This window comes from Pleuronectes platessa, chromosome 5, assembly GCF_947347685.1.
Source record: "Pleuronectes platessa chromosome 5, fPlePla1.1, whole genome shotgun sequence".
In the NCBI taxonomy this organism is placed as follows: Eukaryota; Metazoa; Chordata; class Actinopteri; order Pleuronectiformes; family Pleuronectidae; genus Pleuronectes; species Pleuronectes platessa.
This window is the reverse complement of record NC_070630.1, coordinates 21,492,842-21,512,581: the sequence shown is the minus strand read 5'-3', so window position 1 is coordinate 21,512,581 and position 19,740 is coordinate 21,492,842. Positions and strand designations below refer to the sequence as shown.

The 19,740-nt window shown below is 42.0% G+C and overlaps 2 protein-coding genes across 3 annotated transcripts in view; one reads left to right on the top strand and one right to left on the bottom strand.

Annotated features, from left to right (window-relative positions):
* Positions 1–12,893, top strand: part of phldb1b (pleckstrin homology-like domain, family B, member 1b) — an 81,231-nt gene extending 68,338 nt beyond the window's left edge. Inside the window, exons 19-24 of the mRNA XM_053423106.1 lie at positions 1,380–1,722; positions 3,868–3,958; positions 4,961–5,107; positions 5,544–5,763; positions 8,054–8,139; positions 9,443–12,893. Of these exons, the coding sequence (XP_053279081.1) occupies positions 1,380–1,722; positions 3,868–3,958; positions 4,961–5,107; positions 5,544–5,763; positions 8,054–8,139; positions 9,443–9,583 (1,028 nt within the window). The 3' untranslated portion in view covers positions 9,584–12,893. The remainder of the gene's footprint in view (positions 1–1,379; positions 1,723–3,867; positions 3,959–4,960; positions 5,108–5,543; positions 5,764–8,053; positions 8,140–9,442) is intronic.
* LOC128440409 (alpha-2-macroglobulin-P) overlaps positions 12,428–19,740 on the bottom strand; it is a 29,220-nt gene continuing 21,907 nt past the window's right edge. For both annotated transcript variants that reach the window (XM_053423105.1, XM_053423104.1), the window contains exons 26-36: positions 19,227–19,383; positions 17,592–17,666; positions 17,160–17,325; positions 16,409–16,605; positions 16,105–16,320; positions 14,874–14,992; positions 14,311–14,401; positions 14,115–14,183; positions 13,713–13,818; positions 13,342–13,383; positions 12,428–13,046 (exon numbers count right to left, since the gene is read on the bottom strand). In XM_053423105.1, the coding sequence (XP_053279080.1) occupies positions 13,024–13,046; positions 13,342–13,383; positions 13,713–13,818; positions 14,115–14,183; positions 14,311–14,401; positions 14,874–14,992; positions 16,105–16,320; positions 16,409–16,605; positions 17,160–17,325; positions 17,592–17,666; positions 19,227–19,383 (1,261 nt within the window). In that variant the 3' untranslated portion in view covers positions 12,428–13,023. The remainder of the gene's footprint in view (positions 13,047–13,341; positions 13,384–13,712; positions 13,819–14,114; positions 14,184–14,310; positions 14,402–14,873; positions 14,993–16,104; positions 16,321–16,408; positions 16,606–17,159; positions 17,326–17,591; positions 17,667–19,226; positions 19,384–19,740) is intronic.

The window sequence follows — 19,740 nt, the reverse complement described above, 5'->3', positions numbered from 1 at the left end:
CGGTGTCTGAAATTAAATGTTTTTCTGCCATGAATAATCTCATGTTCACCCTTAAATCCCTTAAAAAGTGGTAATATCGATTGAGCCGCTTTCTGACATTCTCAGGAGCGGCAGAATGTGAGAACCCAAATGTCAGAGTTCAGACATAAAATAAAATAAAACAAATATCCCAGGTTGAATAACAGCTGTGACATTAAAGTCAAAGACACACACACACACACACACACACACACACACACACAACAAAGATGTCAAGAGAGCTTTTGTTGTTGGTGTCTTTGTGCTGTAAACAAAAAAACATGTCTGTAGAGGAATGAATAAGTTACATCCTGCCTCTGCCTTCTTTACAAGCCCTCACCTGCACTCAGGCTCAGGAGATTCATGTGTTGTTGTGAAAGCGTCTGAGCGGAGAATCTCCTGCGGCACTGCTCATATGTGAAAAGTCTGGACCCAATTTTACAGACATCCTCCGGAGGTTGTGTCTGAAAACAGCTTTGCAGAGTTTAAATTCATCATTCAGATAAATTTCAACAGCAGAGCACAGAGCAGCACGCCAGGCAGCCAATCAGCAGCCTTTAAACTTCAATACATATAAAAAAAACAAAGACTGTGTAATAACCATAAAAGTTTCGTCCATGTGTAAAACCAGTCTGGCAGGTTTGATTTCTCTATCGAAGGTGATGTTTACCCGAACTTAACACTCGGTGACTGTTAATTTCAGACCCTGTCTTCACCTCCCCCTCCTCTCCTCCTCCTCCTCTCCTCCTCCTCCTCTCCTCCATCTCCAGTGTGTCATTAACTCTTCTCCCCCAAAAGATTTCTTTTCATCTTTTTTTCTTTTATCTGTAACATCGAACGCTCTTTCTCGTTCCATCAATCTTCGATGAACGTTCCTGCTCGTGGAGAATAAATCTTGCATGTTCAGTGTTCAGCGCGCCGCTCCTCCACTGGAGTGCACCGACCTCGGCGCCTCTATCCAGATGCAGCTGCCCGGTATCAGGTTCTCACAGCAGCATGGGTGTGAAAACGTTACACGTGAGATAGAAACTTGCCCTTTGCGTTTGCCCCAACTTTGTGGTGATTTTGTTCGGGTTCCACAGTCATCTTTCGAGCCTGTGATTCTGAGAGAGCACATACTTGTATGTGTGGTGCATGGTTAATGGTCTCATAGTCTGTGGGCTGGTGCTGGTTGTTCATTTTGTGGGTCTTCAGTTTGATATGCTTGGGACGACCTCCTCCACAGCGACTTGTTGGTTACTGTAGGAAACACACAGGCCTCTGCCGGTGTTTTGATGGTTTTGCCCGCGGGGTCTCGGGTCAGTCATTGAATCTGATCAGATCAAAATCCAATGATCTGCTCCCTCCCTCCCTCCCTCCAGGTCATCAGGTGATCGAGGAGCAGCGCCGGCGCCTGGCCGAGCTCAAGCAGCGAGCGGCGGTGGAGGCTCAGTGCCAGTGGGAGGCGCTCCATGGCTCTCAGCCCCACCTCATGTCCGCGTCCTCCTCGTCGCCCTCCTACTCCCCCGTCATGACCTACAGCCCTACGCTGAGCCACAGCTCTGGGGGGCTCCCGCCTCTGGTTCACCACTCCATCCTGCACCACCATCCCCCGTCAGCCGGAGAGCAGCCCTATGACACCCTGAGCCTGGAGAGCTCGGACAGCATGGACACCAGCATATCCACGGGGAACAACTCGGCCTGCTCGCCAGATAACATGTCCAGGTACGATTGAGGAAGAGACACACGAGTCATGGCCAAGGTCAAGGCTTTATATTGATCACTTTTCAATGAAGTCATTGTCACCGTCTGATGACATGAACCAGAATTAATATGACTGATTACATAGGTATCACAGAAGTAGTCAGTTCTACTCAGACTGTATAACAGAATAAAGAGTGAAATAAAAATTATAATTTCCACTGAATATCTGACAAAATAATGGCTGTTTGATTTGCTATTACTTAGATCGCTTCTCCAGCCCCTAACCTAAACCTCATTCTAATCTTAACCCCAAAACCAAGTCTTAACCCTGAAACAGCTCATTAAGAGTGTGTCAGTAAGTGACGACCGGCCAAAATGTCCTCACTCTATAGGTTGTAGGCTTAATGGTCCTCACAAAGATATCTGTACAAGTACCCGCACACACACACAGCAAGCCGTCACACTCCCAGATTGCTCTGCACCACTTAAAGTCTTTATCCACAGATCGGTTAATTTGGAGACCATCTGTCCATGTGACTGTGACTCTAAGCTGTGTTCCGTATCACACGTGTTCACCACAGCAGGCTCCCAGCACCACACACTGTTCATATCTCCTTTATGGCTCTCACGAGTGCAATTCAAAAAGCTATTAGTGCTACTTTGATTTGTTGGAGATACATTTGATGGGATTTGTTTTGTAATGAAGAACGCACAGTAAAGACAGTATGGAGGAAAGGGTGAAGAGGACGCAAAGTTTAAGAGACAAGTTTTGGCCAAGACATAGTTTCATAGCATTATATCAGTAACTTATTTGCTATGATTTCATATAAATTGTAATAACGCTTCATTAAAATATCTAAAAACAACTCCACCTGCAATGTTATTTATATATATATATATATTTCCAATTTTATTGGCAACAAGGTAACAGAACATTTCCTTTTAGTCAACTTTACCTGTGGCTTTGTTTGTCTCTGCTGTAACTTCAGGGGCCAACAACATTTCCTTCTGCTGTTGTATTGTCATGGATCATAATTATTCATTGCCGTTTTCTACGTAACGTGCATATGTTATAGTTTTTATTGAAAGCCCCCCTGCTGACAAAGTAATACATTGTACGTTTAACAAAATAGAAACATTTTCACCCTCCCAATTCACTTTGGTTATTTTAACGTGTTAAAATGTTTCCGTCTGTGAAATAAATAATAGCTTCATGTCTGTGTTATTCACAAAGTTGCATCATATAATGTGCACACTCTCTTGGAGCAGTTAGGAAAAACTACATCCTTACAACGATTCTAAGGTAGAGGAGCTGTTATTAGTGTGTTACAGTGAGAAAATACACGAGACGTGTGTTGTGCTGGCGAGCGGAGACGGACTGAAGATGTCTATATTTCGTCATATTTTCAATCGCAGATCCTCACAGCACAATAACATCAATTTTTAAATACATTTACCTGCTTGAAGCTCTCCTCCAGTGCGGCTCCGCAAACTCTCTGGAAACTAAAGCAGGATCAGACTGGTCGAAAAAACAAACTGACACGTCTCTCTCAGATCTGCTCCAATCAGTGTCAGCCGCCTCGGGTGCACAGCGTTCGGCCAAGTTTGAGTGAACCCATGTTGTGGATTATGACGAAAAGCTTCATATTTAAAGGTCTAATGGACATCTAAGGTTAAATTTGAGTGTGGGGGGGGGTCCTCAAAACAGGTCAATCTGAGGAGGGCTGTTTTAGACAGGGTAAAAAAGGTGCTGTTTTAAATGATCCTTGTGATTTTTTGACCAAAATATGTTACAGACATTTCATTAAGACCCCAAGGAACCATATCAACTGTGGTGAAATGGGCACAATATGTCCCCTTTAAAGTCATGAATTATCATCATTAGTGTGGCCTTGCTCTTGTTCTATGGGAGTGTGAAGAATTTTTGTTTTGGCGAAAGTAGTGAAGAACTATAATTTATCTGTGACGAAGTTCAGAAATATCTACCCCTACAAAATTACCCTGTGGATAAAGATATTGTATGAACCCTTTGCATAAGATTTATTTGTGTTTGTTACATTGTTCAATGTAGTGGTTGGTTGTTGCATTAGGTTATAACATTTGAAAAGTTAGAATAGATGTAAATGCATGAATGAACGTTTTCGTTGTTGTTGTGCTTGTTACCAGTGTTGGAGGAGTGGACACCCTGAAGATAGAGGAGATGGAGAAAATGCTGAAGGAGGCGCACCTGGAGAAAGCCAGACTTATTGAATCGCGGGTAAGACAACTTCAAGGCTGCGTGTTGCTGCATGAGACTGGGATTATCCTGAATCCATTCACAGTGACTGATGAGAGCTCTTACAGCGTTCCTGTCAATAGTTTTCTTTTCCATATAAATGACCTGACAGCAGCTCAGACCTTTCATTCATTTTTATCGGCCCCCTTGTTTCAAACCTCTTTGTGCTTTGACGAGGAAGTTTAGTGTGAAGTACAAAGGCCAATAATGATGGTCCAATCAATTTTCTGCTCTGAATCATTTTCTCTCACATGTCCCTTTACTCTGCTGAACATCCATCCATCTTCACACTCCTTTCTACAAGTTCTACTGTATTGATTGAGTCAGTTGAGGTGATTTAAACCTGGATGCCACCGCTCGGAGTCCGACTGGTCTGGTTTGAGACAAAGTAAACATCACATATCATAAACATTCTTTTACACCAAAATTAGCATGAAGGTTTTTTTAACACAAGGCTGCTAAAAAAGGTGATGAAGTCCTTTTCCGTTACGCGTAGAGGAGTTCACCTCTCTTTATTTTGTTCTCCCCTGGAGCGTCATGGTTAACGTCACAAACACACTGAAAACTGAGCGCTCTCTCACCTCTCTGTGTTGTTAAATGAGCGTTCAATCAGATTTCACATTTCCATGACTGCAGAGTCATTTGACCCTGGAGTGAATGATCGAATCCATTTCCATTGGAGACGAAACCCAGAGTGGATGTTAGTTGTGTTTTTACCAGTGGAAAAGTGGCTATAGGCATATTCGGCATGTTTAAAAGCTTTAGAACTTTATTTAATTATCACAAAGCTCATTAATACCTGAAACTCCTATTACTGTAGGACGTTAATGTCTGAGGACCAACATGCTGCTCAGAAAGAGGACGGCAATGTGCTGGACATTTTTTTTTTGTTAAAATGAATGCATGAATGTGAGGCTGAGCTCTGCCCTGCTAACGCCTTTCAAAGATCAAAAACCTTTATTTAACCGAAGCACTCTCCTCTAGGAGCGAGAGAGCCTGGTTCGCCGTCAGATGCTGGAGGAGGAGAGGAGGAGGAGGGAGGACGCAGAGAAGAGGCTGCAGGATGAAACTTTCCACCGGCAGCAGCTTGTGGAGAAGGAGGTCAAGATGAGGGCCAAGAACTTCTCTCAGGTCAGTGAAATGAGACTTAATTCAGTCTGCACGGTAGAAAGGTGTGAAATCACTTCAGCTCTCTGCTGAAAACATGACAGGGCTTCACAGATGTGGGCACCTGTAGGTAAATATACATTTTTTCAGACTGGTAAATGGCATGCTCATGGCAGTGATATGTGCCAGTATTCAACATGATTACAATTCCAATTTTTTTGGTATACAAAATTTAAAGCAAAAACTAATGCAAAACAACCCTGGGACCACTGAAGGACACTCAACCTCTGCAGGAAAGAAAGGGATTTCATTTCACTTGTAACCAATCTTTGTAATATCCAACCTATTAGATTGTACGGGCTAAAATATGAACCAATACTGCCCCATCTCATTATGACAGTGCACCCACCCTTTTGTACGAGTTGTTTATTCTCCTTTATTTTTGTCTGATTGATCCCAGGCCCGTCCGATGACGCGCTACCTGCCCATCAGGAAGGAGGAGTTCGACCTGCGCTCCCACGTGGAGTCGTCGGGCCACAGCGTGGACACCTGCTACCACGTCATCCTCACTGAGAAGATGTGCAAGGGCTACCTGGTCAAGATGGGGGGCAAGATAAAGTCCTGGAAGAAACGCTGGTTCGTCTTCGACCGCCTCAAGAGGACCCTCTCCTACTATGTTGGTGAGAAGAGTGAAGACACGAGATTCATGTTCTAATTCGGTTTCAGTGCTCTGAGCCACGTGCTCGGCTCTGTGAGGTTTCGGCTGCAGACTGGTCTCATCCTCCTCAGACCATCTGGCTCTTGAAGCAGTCGGAATTATTTGAGTGAGGGACTCTGGTGACTTGTTCCTTTTGATATATGGTTCACTAAGGCATTACTATCCCAAAAATATATTTGTTTTGTCTGCGGCAAAAAAATGAAGTAACGTAAATTTGCGAAAAACATATGGCAGGTCAAAGTGGATTTACTCTCTATTCACCATCAGTCTAGAGACGTGCAGGTGCTGTAAAGGTATAGAAGGTGTGTCGGGAAAACAGCATCACCTTGTAATATTAAATATAATACTGTATACACAGTTTATAATGTGATATAATGCTGTTGAACAAGTAATTAATTGTATTTTATTATGGTTAAAGGTAAAGGAAGTATTCCAATGCTTTACTAGCTAACAATCCTACAATGAAGCAATAGTTGATAAATGTCTGAATTAAAAAGGTATTTTTATGTAAAATGCACTTCAGGTATTAAAGGTGAAAGTACTCATAATGCAGTAAAAATACTAATTATACAGTTTATGATATAATTGGATTGTGAATACTATTGCTGTAATGTGTAAACACCATTTTATTGATATAGTTAGTCAAGTCGCTGGCGCTGACTTGAAATTACTTTACATTTATATCCTATGATCTACAACACTGCATCTTATTGCATATTTTATCATTTGTATGTTACCCTTACATTTTTACTCAAATCATCAAAAGAGGGAAAGAAAAGCAATTTGCATACAAATAAACAATTTAATCTCACAACAGAATTTAACAAAATAAAAGCATTAAAAACAACTTTGGATTAAGAACAATCAGAGGAATCAACATTATCAAATTGTAGAGAAGCGTAAAAAACAATTTTGCAAACCTAGAATACTGAATAAAGTACAGTGATCTGATAATCTGTAATGCAGTGCAGGTACAAAAGCACGATAATTAAGTGACATTTTTTTCCTTATAAATACAAGTTTTCACTGAACCACTGAAGTACTTCTTTTCAGTACAAATGATGATGATTGCAAAGTGTCCTGCTCATCCATTTAATAAAATAAAATTGTATTTGTATAGCACCAAGTACATTACCTCAAGGAAGTTTACATAGCACCTTTTTTTTTAATCATATGTTCCGGTAGGTTTGCTGTTGAAGGGTTATTTACAGCAGTCCACTTCACACACAGTCAGAGCATGATATAACATCTATATGGAAATGTTACAGGTCACAGATGGAAGATGGTTCTCAGGTAGAACATGTAAATAGGCAGAAATCTGCTGCCACGCAGGAGTGACGCTGAGAACATGCGTCCTCTGCACCCCGTGTTGTACGAGGCGCGCACGCTGCTGTAATTGATCTCGGCTCTGTGAGCTCTGGGACTCTTGTTTGCTGTCGGGTCTTTGAAGTCCCTCAGAAGGTTCCGCTTAAAGCTTCTTAAAGCGTTACCTTGTTGAAAGTGAGCCAGGTGTTCTGAGATTGCTCTGGCAGGAGTTAACATGCGCACGGTGCAGCGCTCTCTGAGGACGCTGATTGAGATGCAGCGCTTACCCTTGTCTCTTGACCTTGAACAGTTGAGTTACCGGGGAGTGACGAGAATAAGTCATGAGCGCCGCTAATTCCCCGTTAATCACAGTAACAAGCAGATTCTTTTTGTGATTTGGATGCAATGGAATTCAAATGAGATGCAAATGCAGGGTTATTTGAATGCTAAAGAGGTCATTAGCAGATAATAGCTGCGTGTTAAGAGGAAAATGTTATTCCTCGAAATGAAGCGCTGCATTTTTTACCTACTACTCTTAAGTTGGCTTGTGGAGTGTTTGTGCCTGGAGGTAGAGAGGGGTGTTGAGTTCCCTAACGGTTCCTTACTGCAGTTCTGCAGTGGCTGATGAAACAAACTGCAATGATGTACCAGAGTAGCGTAAGAATGCAGTCAAGTCTGAAAACACAATGAGAGCACCGTTGGTTTTAAAAACAGCCAAAAGTGCTGTGCTTGTCTTATTCCATCCATCATCATGAACCATAGATTGGTCATGATCAAAGTATGATTTCTGTTTTTTTGTTTTTTTAATGACCGTATCGTGTGTTGTCACTGTCGCTGTTTCAGGTGACTCAGAAGTGATGTGCTCTGTCTTCTCCCGCCAGGACACGTCTGTTGTCGTTTTCAATATAGTTTTGTCCAAACCCCTGTTTTTTTCCCCATCCCCACAGATAAACATGAGACCAAACTGAAGGGTGTGATCTACTTCCAGGCGATAGAAGAGGTCTACTACGATCACCTCCGCAGTGCCACAAAGGTAGGATTTCCATCACATCGGAAAAAAATGACAATTTTCTCTGTTATTTCAGTTTTTCTCTTATTATTTTCATTCAACATGTTTTTTTTTTTGCTCCTGTGGTTTTTCCTCTTTTCTCTCTGTTTGTGCTTTTGCTTTGTTGGCCGTTGGCACAGAGGGGATTTTTCAACTTGAATATGACCAGTGTATGTATCCGCGCTCTCCGTTTTGCCGTGTTACCCTCTTTATAGACAGTCTATAGTGCAACCCCCCCCTGAACCCTGTGTGTACAAACCATGTGTGGTCATTAGAGTAAGGGAGGCGACGACGCATGGTGACCAAGAAACAAAAGAAAAAGAAATGAGCAGAAAGTGCACTGGTTTGAATCATCTGTGTTTGTGACTTGAGTTGCTAATCCCGTTTGATCCCTCTGACTGTCAGTGATCCCAATGTCATCCAGTGGAGTGGTTTCAAAACAGCAGCTTTCTTATTCATATTCTTTTACTGTAACAGAGGAAAATATCCTCATTAAGTTTTTAAGAACAGTTCATTTTTGTATGAAACGGACTCATGTAGGGAAGAACAATACTTCTGTACAGTCTGACACATCTTGACATTTGTGTGTGCGTGTGCGTGTGTGTGTTTGGTTCCGCTCTTGAACTTTGATTTTACTTGCAGTGTCACGTGACAAAGACAAAAATATCAGACTGACGCACAAAATCACCAAACATCACAGCTTAATAGAAGAAACACTTTTTTTACACATTAAAAAATATATTTACCGAAATCATACAGTTTGTTACAAAACACTCTTTTTTTTTTTTTTTCCTACAATTATTCTTAAACTTGTTTTCACATTGTTATAAATGGGTTATTGAGTGTAGACTGGGCAAAATATGAAGGGGAATTCCATTCTTTTTCAACCTGGATCCTATGTTTCTAAATGTTGGTGTGTAAATAGTAGGTACAATGTACCTGATGGAGAAGCTATGACAGTTCACGAAATGTCCATCGCTATTCTGGAATTTTAAGCCATGTATTGCCGAAAAAACACATTAAATGGACCTTTCGTGAACTGTCGCAGTTGCCCCCCACGTTTTTTGCAGCTGCCAGCCTTTCATGGCGGCTGACGGAACCGATCAACTGGACAAATATTAAAAGTAAAAATTCCCGAATTTCCCTTTCATTTATGTCTTTAGAAAATTACCTCCACAACACAATAAAGCATCAACTAAGGGGTCTGAATAGTTTTGTCAAAATAATCTGTGGGTTCTGGGAGCGCAGCAGTGTTCTCATCTTGTTTTTCATTGTTCTCCTCCTTCAGAGCCCCAACACCTCGCTGACCTTCTGCGTGAAGACCCACGACCGGCTCTACTACATGGTGGCCCCCTCAGCAGAGGCCATGAGGATCTGGATGGATGTTATCGTCACAGGAGCCGAGGGATACACACAGTTCATGAACTAGGGGACACGTGGCACAGTGGTCAGAGTACAGGTGATGAGCAAACAGTTTCGGCAGGGACAGACTCTACAGGCCCTCCCTGTTCCAAGTCCACAGCAGACACAGCGCCTTGTCTGTTACTCATTTCTAATCTCACAGTTTGATTTTACCAAGTAGATGTTCACCTCAACATTTTCTATGTCGTTCTGTTTGGATTTAAAAAGGGAGCCCTTGAAGGACACACACACACCCACACACACTATTGTATATAAACCAAAATGTATACCTGTCAGACGTTTCAAAAGCCTTTCTATATTGCCAAATGGAGATCTTCTAGTTACCGTTTGTTGAACCTTTTGTATTATTTGTTTCGTTTCACTCTTCTTTTTTCTTTTTTTTTACTTTTTAAGAAAATTGCCAAATGACATAATGCCAATGTTTTGCTTGTTCCATCACGAATATGCTGAGTATAGACAAAAAAAGAGTTTGAAAGGATCGTCATGGGGTGGAAGCCTTTAAAAAATATATATTTGAAAGAGTTGTATTCAAAATGTTGTACAAATCTATAAATTATGAAAGAAATCAGTCAGTCAGCTGGAGATGATCTACGAGTCCAGCGACACAGTGAAGCACTGCTTCCTCCATGTGCACAGCGGTCACTTCACCCCACTGCTGCTCCTGTAGATTGACACGAAGTTCAGCTATAATGAAGGTATCCGGAGATTCACCCAATTTATTTTATTTCACCCACAACAAAGTAATTGGAGCCATTCTGTTAGACTTGGAGCCAGTACAGCTCAGGAGTTCATGCTCTGGTTTTCCAATATGGAGTTTGACAGAAGCCTGTGTGGATTGTCGCATTAAGGGATAAATGGTTGTGCTCATTTGCTTTCCAGAGGCACAAGACGATTAGCTTAGCCTAGGATAAAGTCTGGCTCTAAAACAAACCAATTAGCCTTATTTGAAAATATTGGAATATTTGGAGAGACTACTCTTTTCCACCTTTTCCTTTTTTGTTCTGAGCTAAAGCTAATTAGCTGTTTGCAAAAGCACCATATTTAGCCAACACTCAGACACAAGGGTTATTAATATCTTATTCTAAAGAAAGAAAATTAGGGTGTTAACCAAATGTGAAACACGCGTCAATTGGAGCTAGAATATTCTCTAGATTTTCAATTGTTCTAAAAATTGAAATAATTGAAATAATTTTGCTTAAAAAAAAGTGGTCAATCACGAGCCTGAGGAATCAGCCGAGGTCGACTCCCCAAAAACACCAACTGTCTATTGGTTAAACCATAGCTGCCACATTCTTGGTGTCCTTGTGAATATGTTGAACAGGAATATCCCATTGTGTCTGTATGACGCCATCATGTCACCACCTCCAGGTGCAAACTGCATGTCCACGTGTGCACACAAACACACTAATAGAAGCTTGACTGTTTTCCAAGTAGCCTTTCACCAACTTGACGCGACCACAGAGCCGGGATGCTGCCATTATCACTGCCAGCCTAAAGCAACAACCCCTAGAGGGCGCTACAGAGACCACGCTCACACAGGAGCGCACACGATCACCAATACGGACTAATGCAATTCAGAACTGTGCCTTGACTACGTGTCGTTACTGATGTGTCTGAGTCCAGCACAGCCTCACTGGAAGGATACAACCATTTGAATGCATTAAATGCATTACACAGCTGTAATGCTGTGTGGACAGATACGCATGGTTAACTTCTTTATAATGGAAACGTCTCCCCGTAGCATTATTACAGACCGTGATATCAGAGGCGCTGATCACATTGGAGATCAGCATTCATTTAAAGCCCTGAATACACAAAATGTGTTTTTAAATGAGCATTTCCCCAGTTTAAGTTATCAAAGTCACTTACCAGCCAGGAGGAGTCCTGATCAGTCTGAACAAACAGTTAAATAACCCTGATGAAATCTGTCATGTTATCAACTTCAGTCTGCTGCAAACTGGTGGTTTGAAGGATGTGGTAGATTGTTCTCTTGACCCAAACCAAAGACTAAAAGTCTGACATCTCTTGTTCCTGCGACTAAACCAGCTGGAACTTGGATTGTGGAAAAGAACCATAAACTTAAACAAATATTCCTCATTTTTTACTTTCATTATTGCAGTTAACTCTTTACGTACTTTGCCTACTTTTTGTTTGCAAAAGACTGCTGACTGTAATATTCGCATATTCTACAGGACATTATTTAAGTTTTTCGTTTTACCTTAAAAACAACAAATCACTTTAATTTGCTGCAGCATTATTAAATACCATCAGAGAATAACTCAACCAAACTCTGCAAGATGTCACTTCCTGTTTTGAATCCCCACTGTGAGCGGAGTCCTGCGTGCACGAGGACGGTTAAAAGAAGCCTCACATCTTCAGCTTTAACAGACTGTGACGGACGGAGCCCGCCCGGCACCACCGTGGTCACGTTGTGTATCGGTTTGTGTTGGGACAGATCCCGGACGCTGTTTTCTGCTGTGTCGAAGCAGAGGACAGACCTGACGCTGTGATTTATGGAGCATGTGGAACCTTTGTTGTGTTTCATGTGTCGGTACAGTAATGATAATTTATGATTGTGGTGCCTGAGGTAGTGACATGTTTACTTCTAGAACATGAAGTAGAAGACCTTAATATATTCTGTCCCCCTTGCCTTTTTAACATGTTCAAACCAAACTATTCAACACTGGCAAGGCTGTTAAATCATGTCTGTTGATAGTAGATGGTATATACATTACTGTTATATATGTTGAAAAGAAAGGAATCTAAATATACTGTAGAGGATGCCTGAATCATAAAAACATGATCTTACTATTGAAATGAAACAGTATTGTATAAAAAAAAACAAGTACAATTTTTACTTATTTTTGTCATTTTAGAAATTTTATTGTCAGTCAGTTACATTTTAAATTGTATGGTAGTGATGTATCAATCTACTTTTTTTTTATTACTGCTACAGCAGAACACAGAATTACTCACTTAGCACTCATGTGACTGTACTTTTATTTCTAGAAAGTAGTTCCTGTTTCATACACACACATACACTCTACTCGGACCATACTGTGTTCTTGGTACCCTGTAGGTCTCATGCGTCACTTTCAGGTATGAATAATATGGATTTTGTCAAATCTATTAAAAACAGAGCTGTTACAGAGTGTTGTCGGCTTTTCTTGAATTCAGTGGGTTATATTAAAGGTTCCAGTGTTGAGAGAGAGAAGCAGTGACTACTGAGAGGAGCAGCCGATAGCAGGAAGTAGAACAAAAAGGAAAAGCAAAAAAGTTAAAATGTTTTCCTAAAATTACACACAAAGTTGGATTCATTCATTGAAAAAGATAGAAATGTTTAAAAGGAGAAAGAGAATAAACATCTAGAGGTTTCTTTCTCTAACACAGTGTTCCTCTAGCTGACAGAGGTCCTGTCAGGACGCAGCAGAGCTCCAGGTGGATGTTTTACAGCTGGTTGATGCCGTCACCTGCAGAGAAAACTGTGTTATTCACATTTAAACTACACACGTGTTATATCTGCTTTCAAAGTCAGTATAAGAAAAACATTGCAGACTTTTCATTGTTTGACCTGGGACCCGTACTATGAAAGAGGATTTGTGATTATTAAGGTTCAACTGAGTTTCTAAATTCTTTAACAGGAACTTTCAGTGTGTGGATTTTCTCAATTCGTGAGATATCAGGTTCACAGAACCAAAAACAAGGAGGTAGAACAAGTTAATGATAAGCTCGCTGTGAGACATACAATCTACTTGCTGCACTTACCCTCTGCACAGGGGGATGTGTAGTCAGTCACTGCCTCATCACCTGCAATGCAAAGAAAACCAATCATTAAAACGACGTGTGACATTGAGTGACGTGAAAGAGCAAATGGAGAGGCCTGCAAAAAGTCCAGTGGAGTGTATGGAGAGAACAGCAGGAGATCCTCCACAGGAGTCACCCTGGTCGAGTAGAAGATGCAAAAAAGGAGTTGTTGCTGTGTTGGACTGAGTGGAGAATCTAAACTAAACCTCTAGAGAAATTCTGGACCAGAATCTCCGGAGTTCCTCCAGAGAACATGAAAATGTCTTTATAGTGAAGCAAACCGATCAGATACATAAGGAACGAAGAGAAAATGATGTTGAAGAGGTTCTTACTTGTCTGGTAGTAATCATAGACTTTGACCACAGCCGGCTTCAGGTTCCTCACAGGAATATCCTCCTCCAGAGTCACAATGAGCAGCATTGTGTCGTCCTTCTTCAGCTGCACACACACACACTCACAAATCAGGCGGCTGATGAAATTAAATTTTACTATTTACCTTTTAACTCAAATATGGAGATATATAACGAAAATGTACCGGTTCACTAATCCTAATATTACAGAACAGACCTTTCTCACACACACACACACACACACACACACACACACACACACACACACACACACACACACACACACACACACACACACACACACACACACACACACACACACACACACACACACACACACACACACACACACACACACACACACACACACACACAGCTTCGTACCCCATCTAGGTAGATGTTGATGTATCCTTCCTCCACGTCCACACGTTTCACTGAGCGGTCGCTCTTCAGCTGCAGCAGCACAGAGACACACACTCAGCGAATCATTTTAACAGGATCAACAACACAACACCAACACAAACAGTGTGTGTCCCTAACGGCTCAGTGTGTAAACTGCTGCCTCTGTTGAATTACTGACCGGTTCCAGGGACTTCTTATCCAGGATGTAGCCAGACAACAGTTTGATGTTGATGATCACCATGTTGGTTTCCTCTCTCCTGCCCTGGTACCTGCAAACGCACACACATTAACACTAACTGCTCGATACAATATAGAGTTCCTTGTTGTTCTAGCTCTGTGCTTCAGTACATACAATTTGAAATAAAAAAATAAATACGACATGAAAGTTATCATTTATTAATTTGAGAAGGTCTAAGTCTAGATAATAATAACTGTGAAAGAAAAAACCCTTTAAAGTGCTGATATGGGACATTCTGGGTTGGTTGTGGTCGTCTCAACTGCTCATGGACTAATGATCTCACATGTGGGTCACAGTTGACTGAGGTGCAGTTGTTTGTCATTATGAGAAAGAGGCTCAAAAATCTAAAACCAAAATACATAGTTGGATACATTCTTTGAATAAAAAAACTGAAAATAAGAAGTTTGAAGAAAACTAAATTGCAGATTAACCAATGACATCTGATCAGTTAAAAAAAACAAAACATGCAATCTGTAACAAATAATCATCACACACACACTTACCTGACAAGCACAAAGAGGATGAGCTGGGGTCTGCTGGCATTACACTTGTCCACGACGATACTAGAGATGTTGAAGGCGGAGAAGTCCGGGGGAGGGGGGATGTTGTAATGCATGGAGATCTGTGCAGAGACAGAATGTCAATAAACATCCGTGCACACTCATCAACATACCACAGTGAAGACAACCTTTACTGTCCTGAGTGTGTGTCACTAACACGTGATTGAGGTACATTCAATTCAAACTCCCACTGAGCAGGAGGTGAAATGTCAGGAGTTGCTCTGCTCCTCTCCCCCTGCACTGGGTACAGGTTTGTCTACTTCAACCACTTCATACTTCTACTTGATCTGAGAGAATTGTTGTGTTTTATACTCCCTTGCATTTATTAGATAGCTTTAGATCCTTCAAAATTAAGATTTTAAACAATAGATAGTGTGAGAAGCTGATAAAACACATTGTGAAAGACTAAACCAGTGGTTTCCAACATTCTTCGCGTCAATGATCAAGTATCTCTCCACAAATCAAGGAGAGAAACAAGCTCTCACAATATACCTAACGTGCCTGTATAGGAAACTGTTAATGTATTTTACTGTAGCTTCACTTGCTGCTTGCACATCTGCCTCGGTATAGATCCGATGATGTCATAGAGCTTAATAAAATTAAATAATAACCGGTCAAACAACTACTTTTACTTTAAAACTAACTACAGTCAACTAGACTACGTCTGACGGTGTCAGGTGTAGTTAAATTTAAATATTTCAGACCTGAAACCTCAGCAAAATGGTACAAACATGTTGAGATGAAATGTTTGTCACGTGACCAGCAGGCAATTCTCTGCTCAGACGACAACACAGAAAAACAAAGCAAGACGTTCCTCGTCCCACATGCGTCCCTCACGCAGCCAGTGTGACCGGGCGTATTCCCTGCTGCTCGATGCTCAGCTGCCGAGTGACTCAGCGGTGAACGTGGCGGTCGAGAAATAATTCTTGGCTAAACAAAAAACGCCCAAGACGGGCGACGCCCCTGCATAGCAGAAGAGGAGGGACCAGCAGAAACGTATTGGGGCTACCTCATCCTTCCTGTCTGGTCCGGACAGACAGGGGCTCCTGTAGCAGAAGTGATGACATGCACTAAAGGTCCTGGGTCGCTGCAGGACTCAGCCTTGCTAGTGGCACGAGCTCTACCACCCAATCATTTTCCTTTTTCATTTCTTCTTCACCATTAACTTCTGTACCTGTGCCAGCACACAGCTCTGTCCCTGGGCCTGGACTGTGTACTCTCCAGGGATCTCATCCAGCTTCTCCTCCTGGAGCAGCAGCCTGTTGCTCTGATTCACCGTGAACTCTTTGCTCAGGCCCCCTAATGATGTCACTTTCACTGCCGTGCTGCCCTCCTGGCTGTAGGTGGCAGCTCCGTACATAGAAAGTGCCTGAAGGGCCACCACCGTGTCCTGAGGAAGAAGGTAAACGTGTTGTTAGCGTCAATTTAGGGTCAAGAGTTTCCCATAAACCACCGGTGTTGCGTGTCGTCTGTCATACCTGCGTGGAAGAGAAGCCGCCGTATGGGTTCTGCTTCTGAGCGAGCCAGCGGACAATGCTGGAGGAGTAGTCCAACCCGAAGTCAGGCATGCTGGGACCTGAGAGCAGAGCCAGCAGCACGTAGGAGGTCATCTCCACCTCCAGAGAGTCCAGGCCTTTCTCTGAGGCCCCGGCTCGGACCCAGTGACGGCTGCCCGCTGTCGGTCACCACAGAGGAATCATCCGTTAGCAGGTTCATGTGATCCTGTAGGTCTACTGCAGATGTTCTCTAAACTCTACAGTGGATTACAGAGATTCTCTCTCGCAACAACAAACAAGATTAAAAAAAGGTGTTTCAGAAGCAAACGATCAAACCTACCTTGAAAAATCCAAAGCTTCCACTGTTGCCCTTTTTATAACCTGTGCTTTCAGGGTTAAATTCATCTAACCACTGTTTACAAGACAGTTTATCATCAACACTTCAACTGGCACCTCAACTCCTTTCAGGTCTATAGTCACTTCAACTTCATTCAATGCATATATATTTATCTATCATTTTTAATTATTATAATATGTGTACATTTGACAGCCACTTCAACTACAGCGCCAACCGTTTTCAGGATTTCATTTATTTACTTCATGTGTTTTGTGTTAAATCTGTAGTGACAGAAACATGTGTCAGTGTTCATGCTGCTCAATGGAGGCAGGAAAATTGTTTGTGTGAAATACAGAAGAAGAAGTGCAGGTGGAGCTGGTGGTTTCACTGCGTTACCCTCTGTGCTGGACTTCTGGTGCAGGTATGTGATGAGTTTGCTCCTCATGTCCTGGTCTCCAGCCAGAGAGAAGGTGTATGCCAGCAGGGCTGTGGTGTACAGGTTGTCCATCTGACCGGCCACTGCTCCCTTCAGACAGCTCAGACACCTCTGCATGATGGGATCCTGTCAAAGAGCCGGCAAAGACAAAGATGAGGCCGTGCACTGGAGCATGTGTTATAACAGATGAATATTAACATGCTCCTTAGTTTAGCTTCCTGTCTACAAATATATCATCAAAATGATGCATTCTAAAAATATCTCTTTAAATTAACATAAATATTGGCTCCCGGCACAGGCAGGCTACTTTTTGAAGACATTTTTTAAACAAATATTTCATCAGACAGATTTCAAATGACTGAACATGGGAAGCTGAGACAGATGAGACTCACCGTGGTGCTGGCATTCAGCTCCAGCATGGCGGCGGTGATGTAAGCCGTCAGGGACACGTCATCGCTCACTCCTCCCTTGTGGAAACACAGGAAGCGTCAGTTCCCTAACTCAGCAACCTGGCTTTTCTTTTCACTGAACTGAAAAAACGTCAACACTGTTTCTCTCAATAATCACAGAGAACGAAGGAGCATGCAAACTGTTCCAGCACCTCCACCAAGGCCCAACAGTCCCAGTAAAGTCCATCAGGCTGCAGCACATTTCACACACTCACAGATACAAGTTCCCCATGTGATACGGATTCTTTTAATTGAGATTCATGAATCATTTCCTGGGAAAACAGTGAAAATAATAAAAAAGTCCCATCTCACAATGTTAAACAAAGTGAAAATCCTGTATCGCCCCCTGATCAGGATCTGCACTATATTTAAATTAAAAAAAATCTGACCAATCCGACTTTCGTGGTTTTACGTTGAGTAGCTTTTGCCTAATCTTGCTCACATACAAACAAACGCCCGAGGGGGAAAACATCCTTGATGGAGGTAAATAAGTGTCATAAAACTTTGTACTTTCTAGGTCGACAGTTTCAGAGTAAAAGCCTAACACAGTGCTACAGACAGAGAACATCATGAGGTGAATGCTAACTTATAAGGTAACTAAGGACTAAATAATACACTATTCAAATGATCATTGAAATTTCTTCAATCAAAAACTGTCTCTTTTACTGCAGTTCTCCCCACATTATATAACAATGTTGTGCTCTGTATATTTTCATTACAGCACATGTAACACAGATCCCTGTCTGGATTAGAACAGCAGTGCAGTTCAAGCGTGATGTCTTTATCCCACAGGCCACCAGGACATCCCCCCCGCTCTGTTTTCAGCATCAGACATTAGTTCTGAGGCCACATCATTGAATATAAACTCAACAGAAACCTGTGCAATAAACACGATGATGAAACACTCGTCCTTCTACTCGTCCAAACATCATTTGAAGTTGTCACTGAGCCAAATTTATCAGAAAAGACTTGGATTTCGTTTTTTGAAGTTCTTATCTTGTGTGTAGCAGCAGAGCAGATAAGCTCATATCTTATTGGACACCATGTCTTGGTACAAGATGGTTCACTAATTAAAAAAAGATTTCTGATGCAATTAGGACACAAGGAGAAGTAGTGCAACTGGCATTTGCTTTGCTCATCCCAGTTGTAAACCGTTTGAACACTTACACATCATAATAATCCTCAGTACGCGGCTGACAAAAAGATTTTCATACATAACAAATAAAAAGACAGGTACCTGGCTTCCTTTTGGAAAACCCCAGTGGATTCCTCAGACACACTTGTCAGAGCTTTTTGGCTACAAATAATTTGTTTGGGATATTTCCTTCGCTGTGTGTGTGTTTGTGTGTGTGTGTGTGTGTTTGTGTGCGCGTGTGTGTGTGCGTCTGCGTGTGTTGCCCTGCAGGCCCGGGGCAATCTCCTGTCTCAGCATTCACTTACAGCTCCACAAGACTCTTCTCCATTCCAACCAATCCTCATACTGAGCTCCTCATGCGATTTTTATTTTACAGGACAAATTCACCAGAGCAGGAATATGAGACCATGTTAAAAAGCATATGATATATCTCAGCTCATTACCTTCATGCCGTTGTGGAAGAGCTTTCCGACGGATCGGATGCATCCATCAGGTTGCTGGTGTGTTGCCAGCCACCTCCTGGCTTCAATGATGTGTTTGGGATCCACAAAAATGTATGGTCTCGCCCCCCCGAAGGACTTCATCACAAAAGAGGTCAGCCTGGAAGGTCAAACGCACATAAACACACATTTATTTTAACAAAGTAAACCATTCACATTTCCTCTGAGCAGACAGAGAATCTCCTGGGATATTTTAATATCCACAGCCTTTACGATTGGGTAATGTTTTCAAAAACTTCTCATGAGTCAGGCTTCTGAAAGATCCCAGTTATAGACGTTCTACACACAATGAATTGTACAATGATAAATCATACAAATATTTCAAACAGCAATTTTTTTTTGCCACTGGGGGGCAGTACAACAGGCTGCTAACACAATACTGAAATATCATCGTCCCATTCTGTCCTCTTGCGGGATCCAGTCAACGCTATCTTCGTCTGTCTGTTTGGTATCGAGC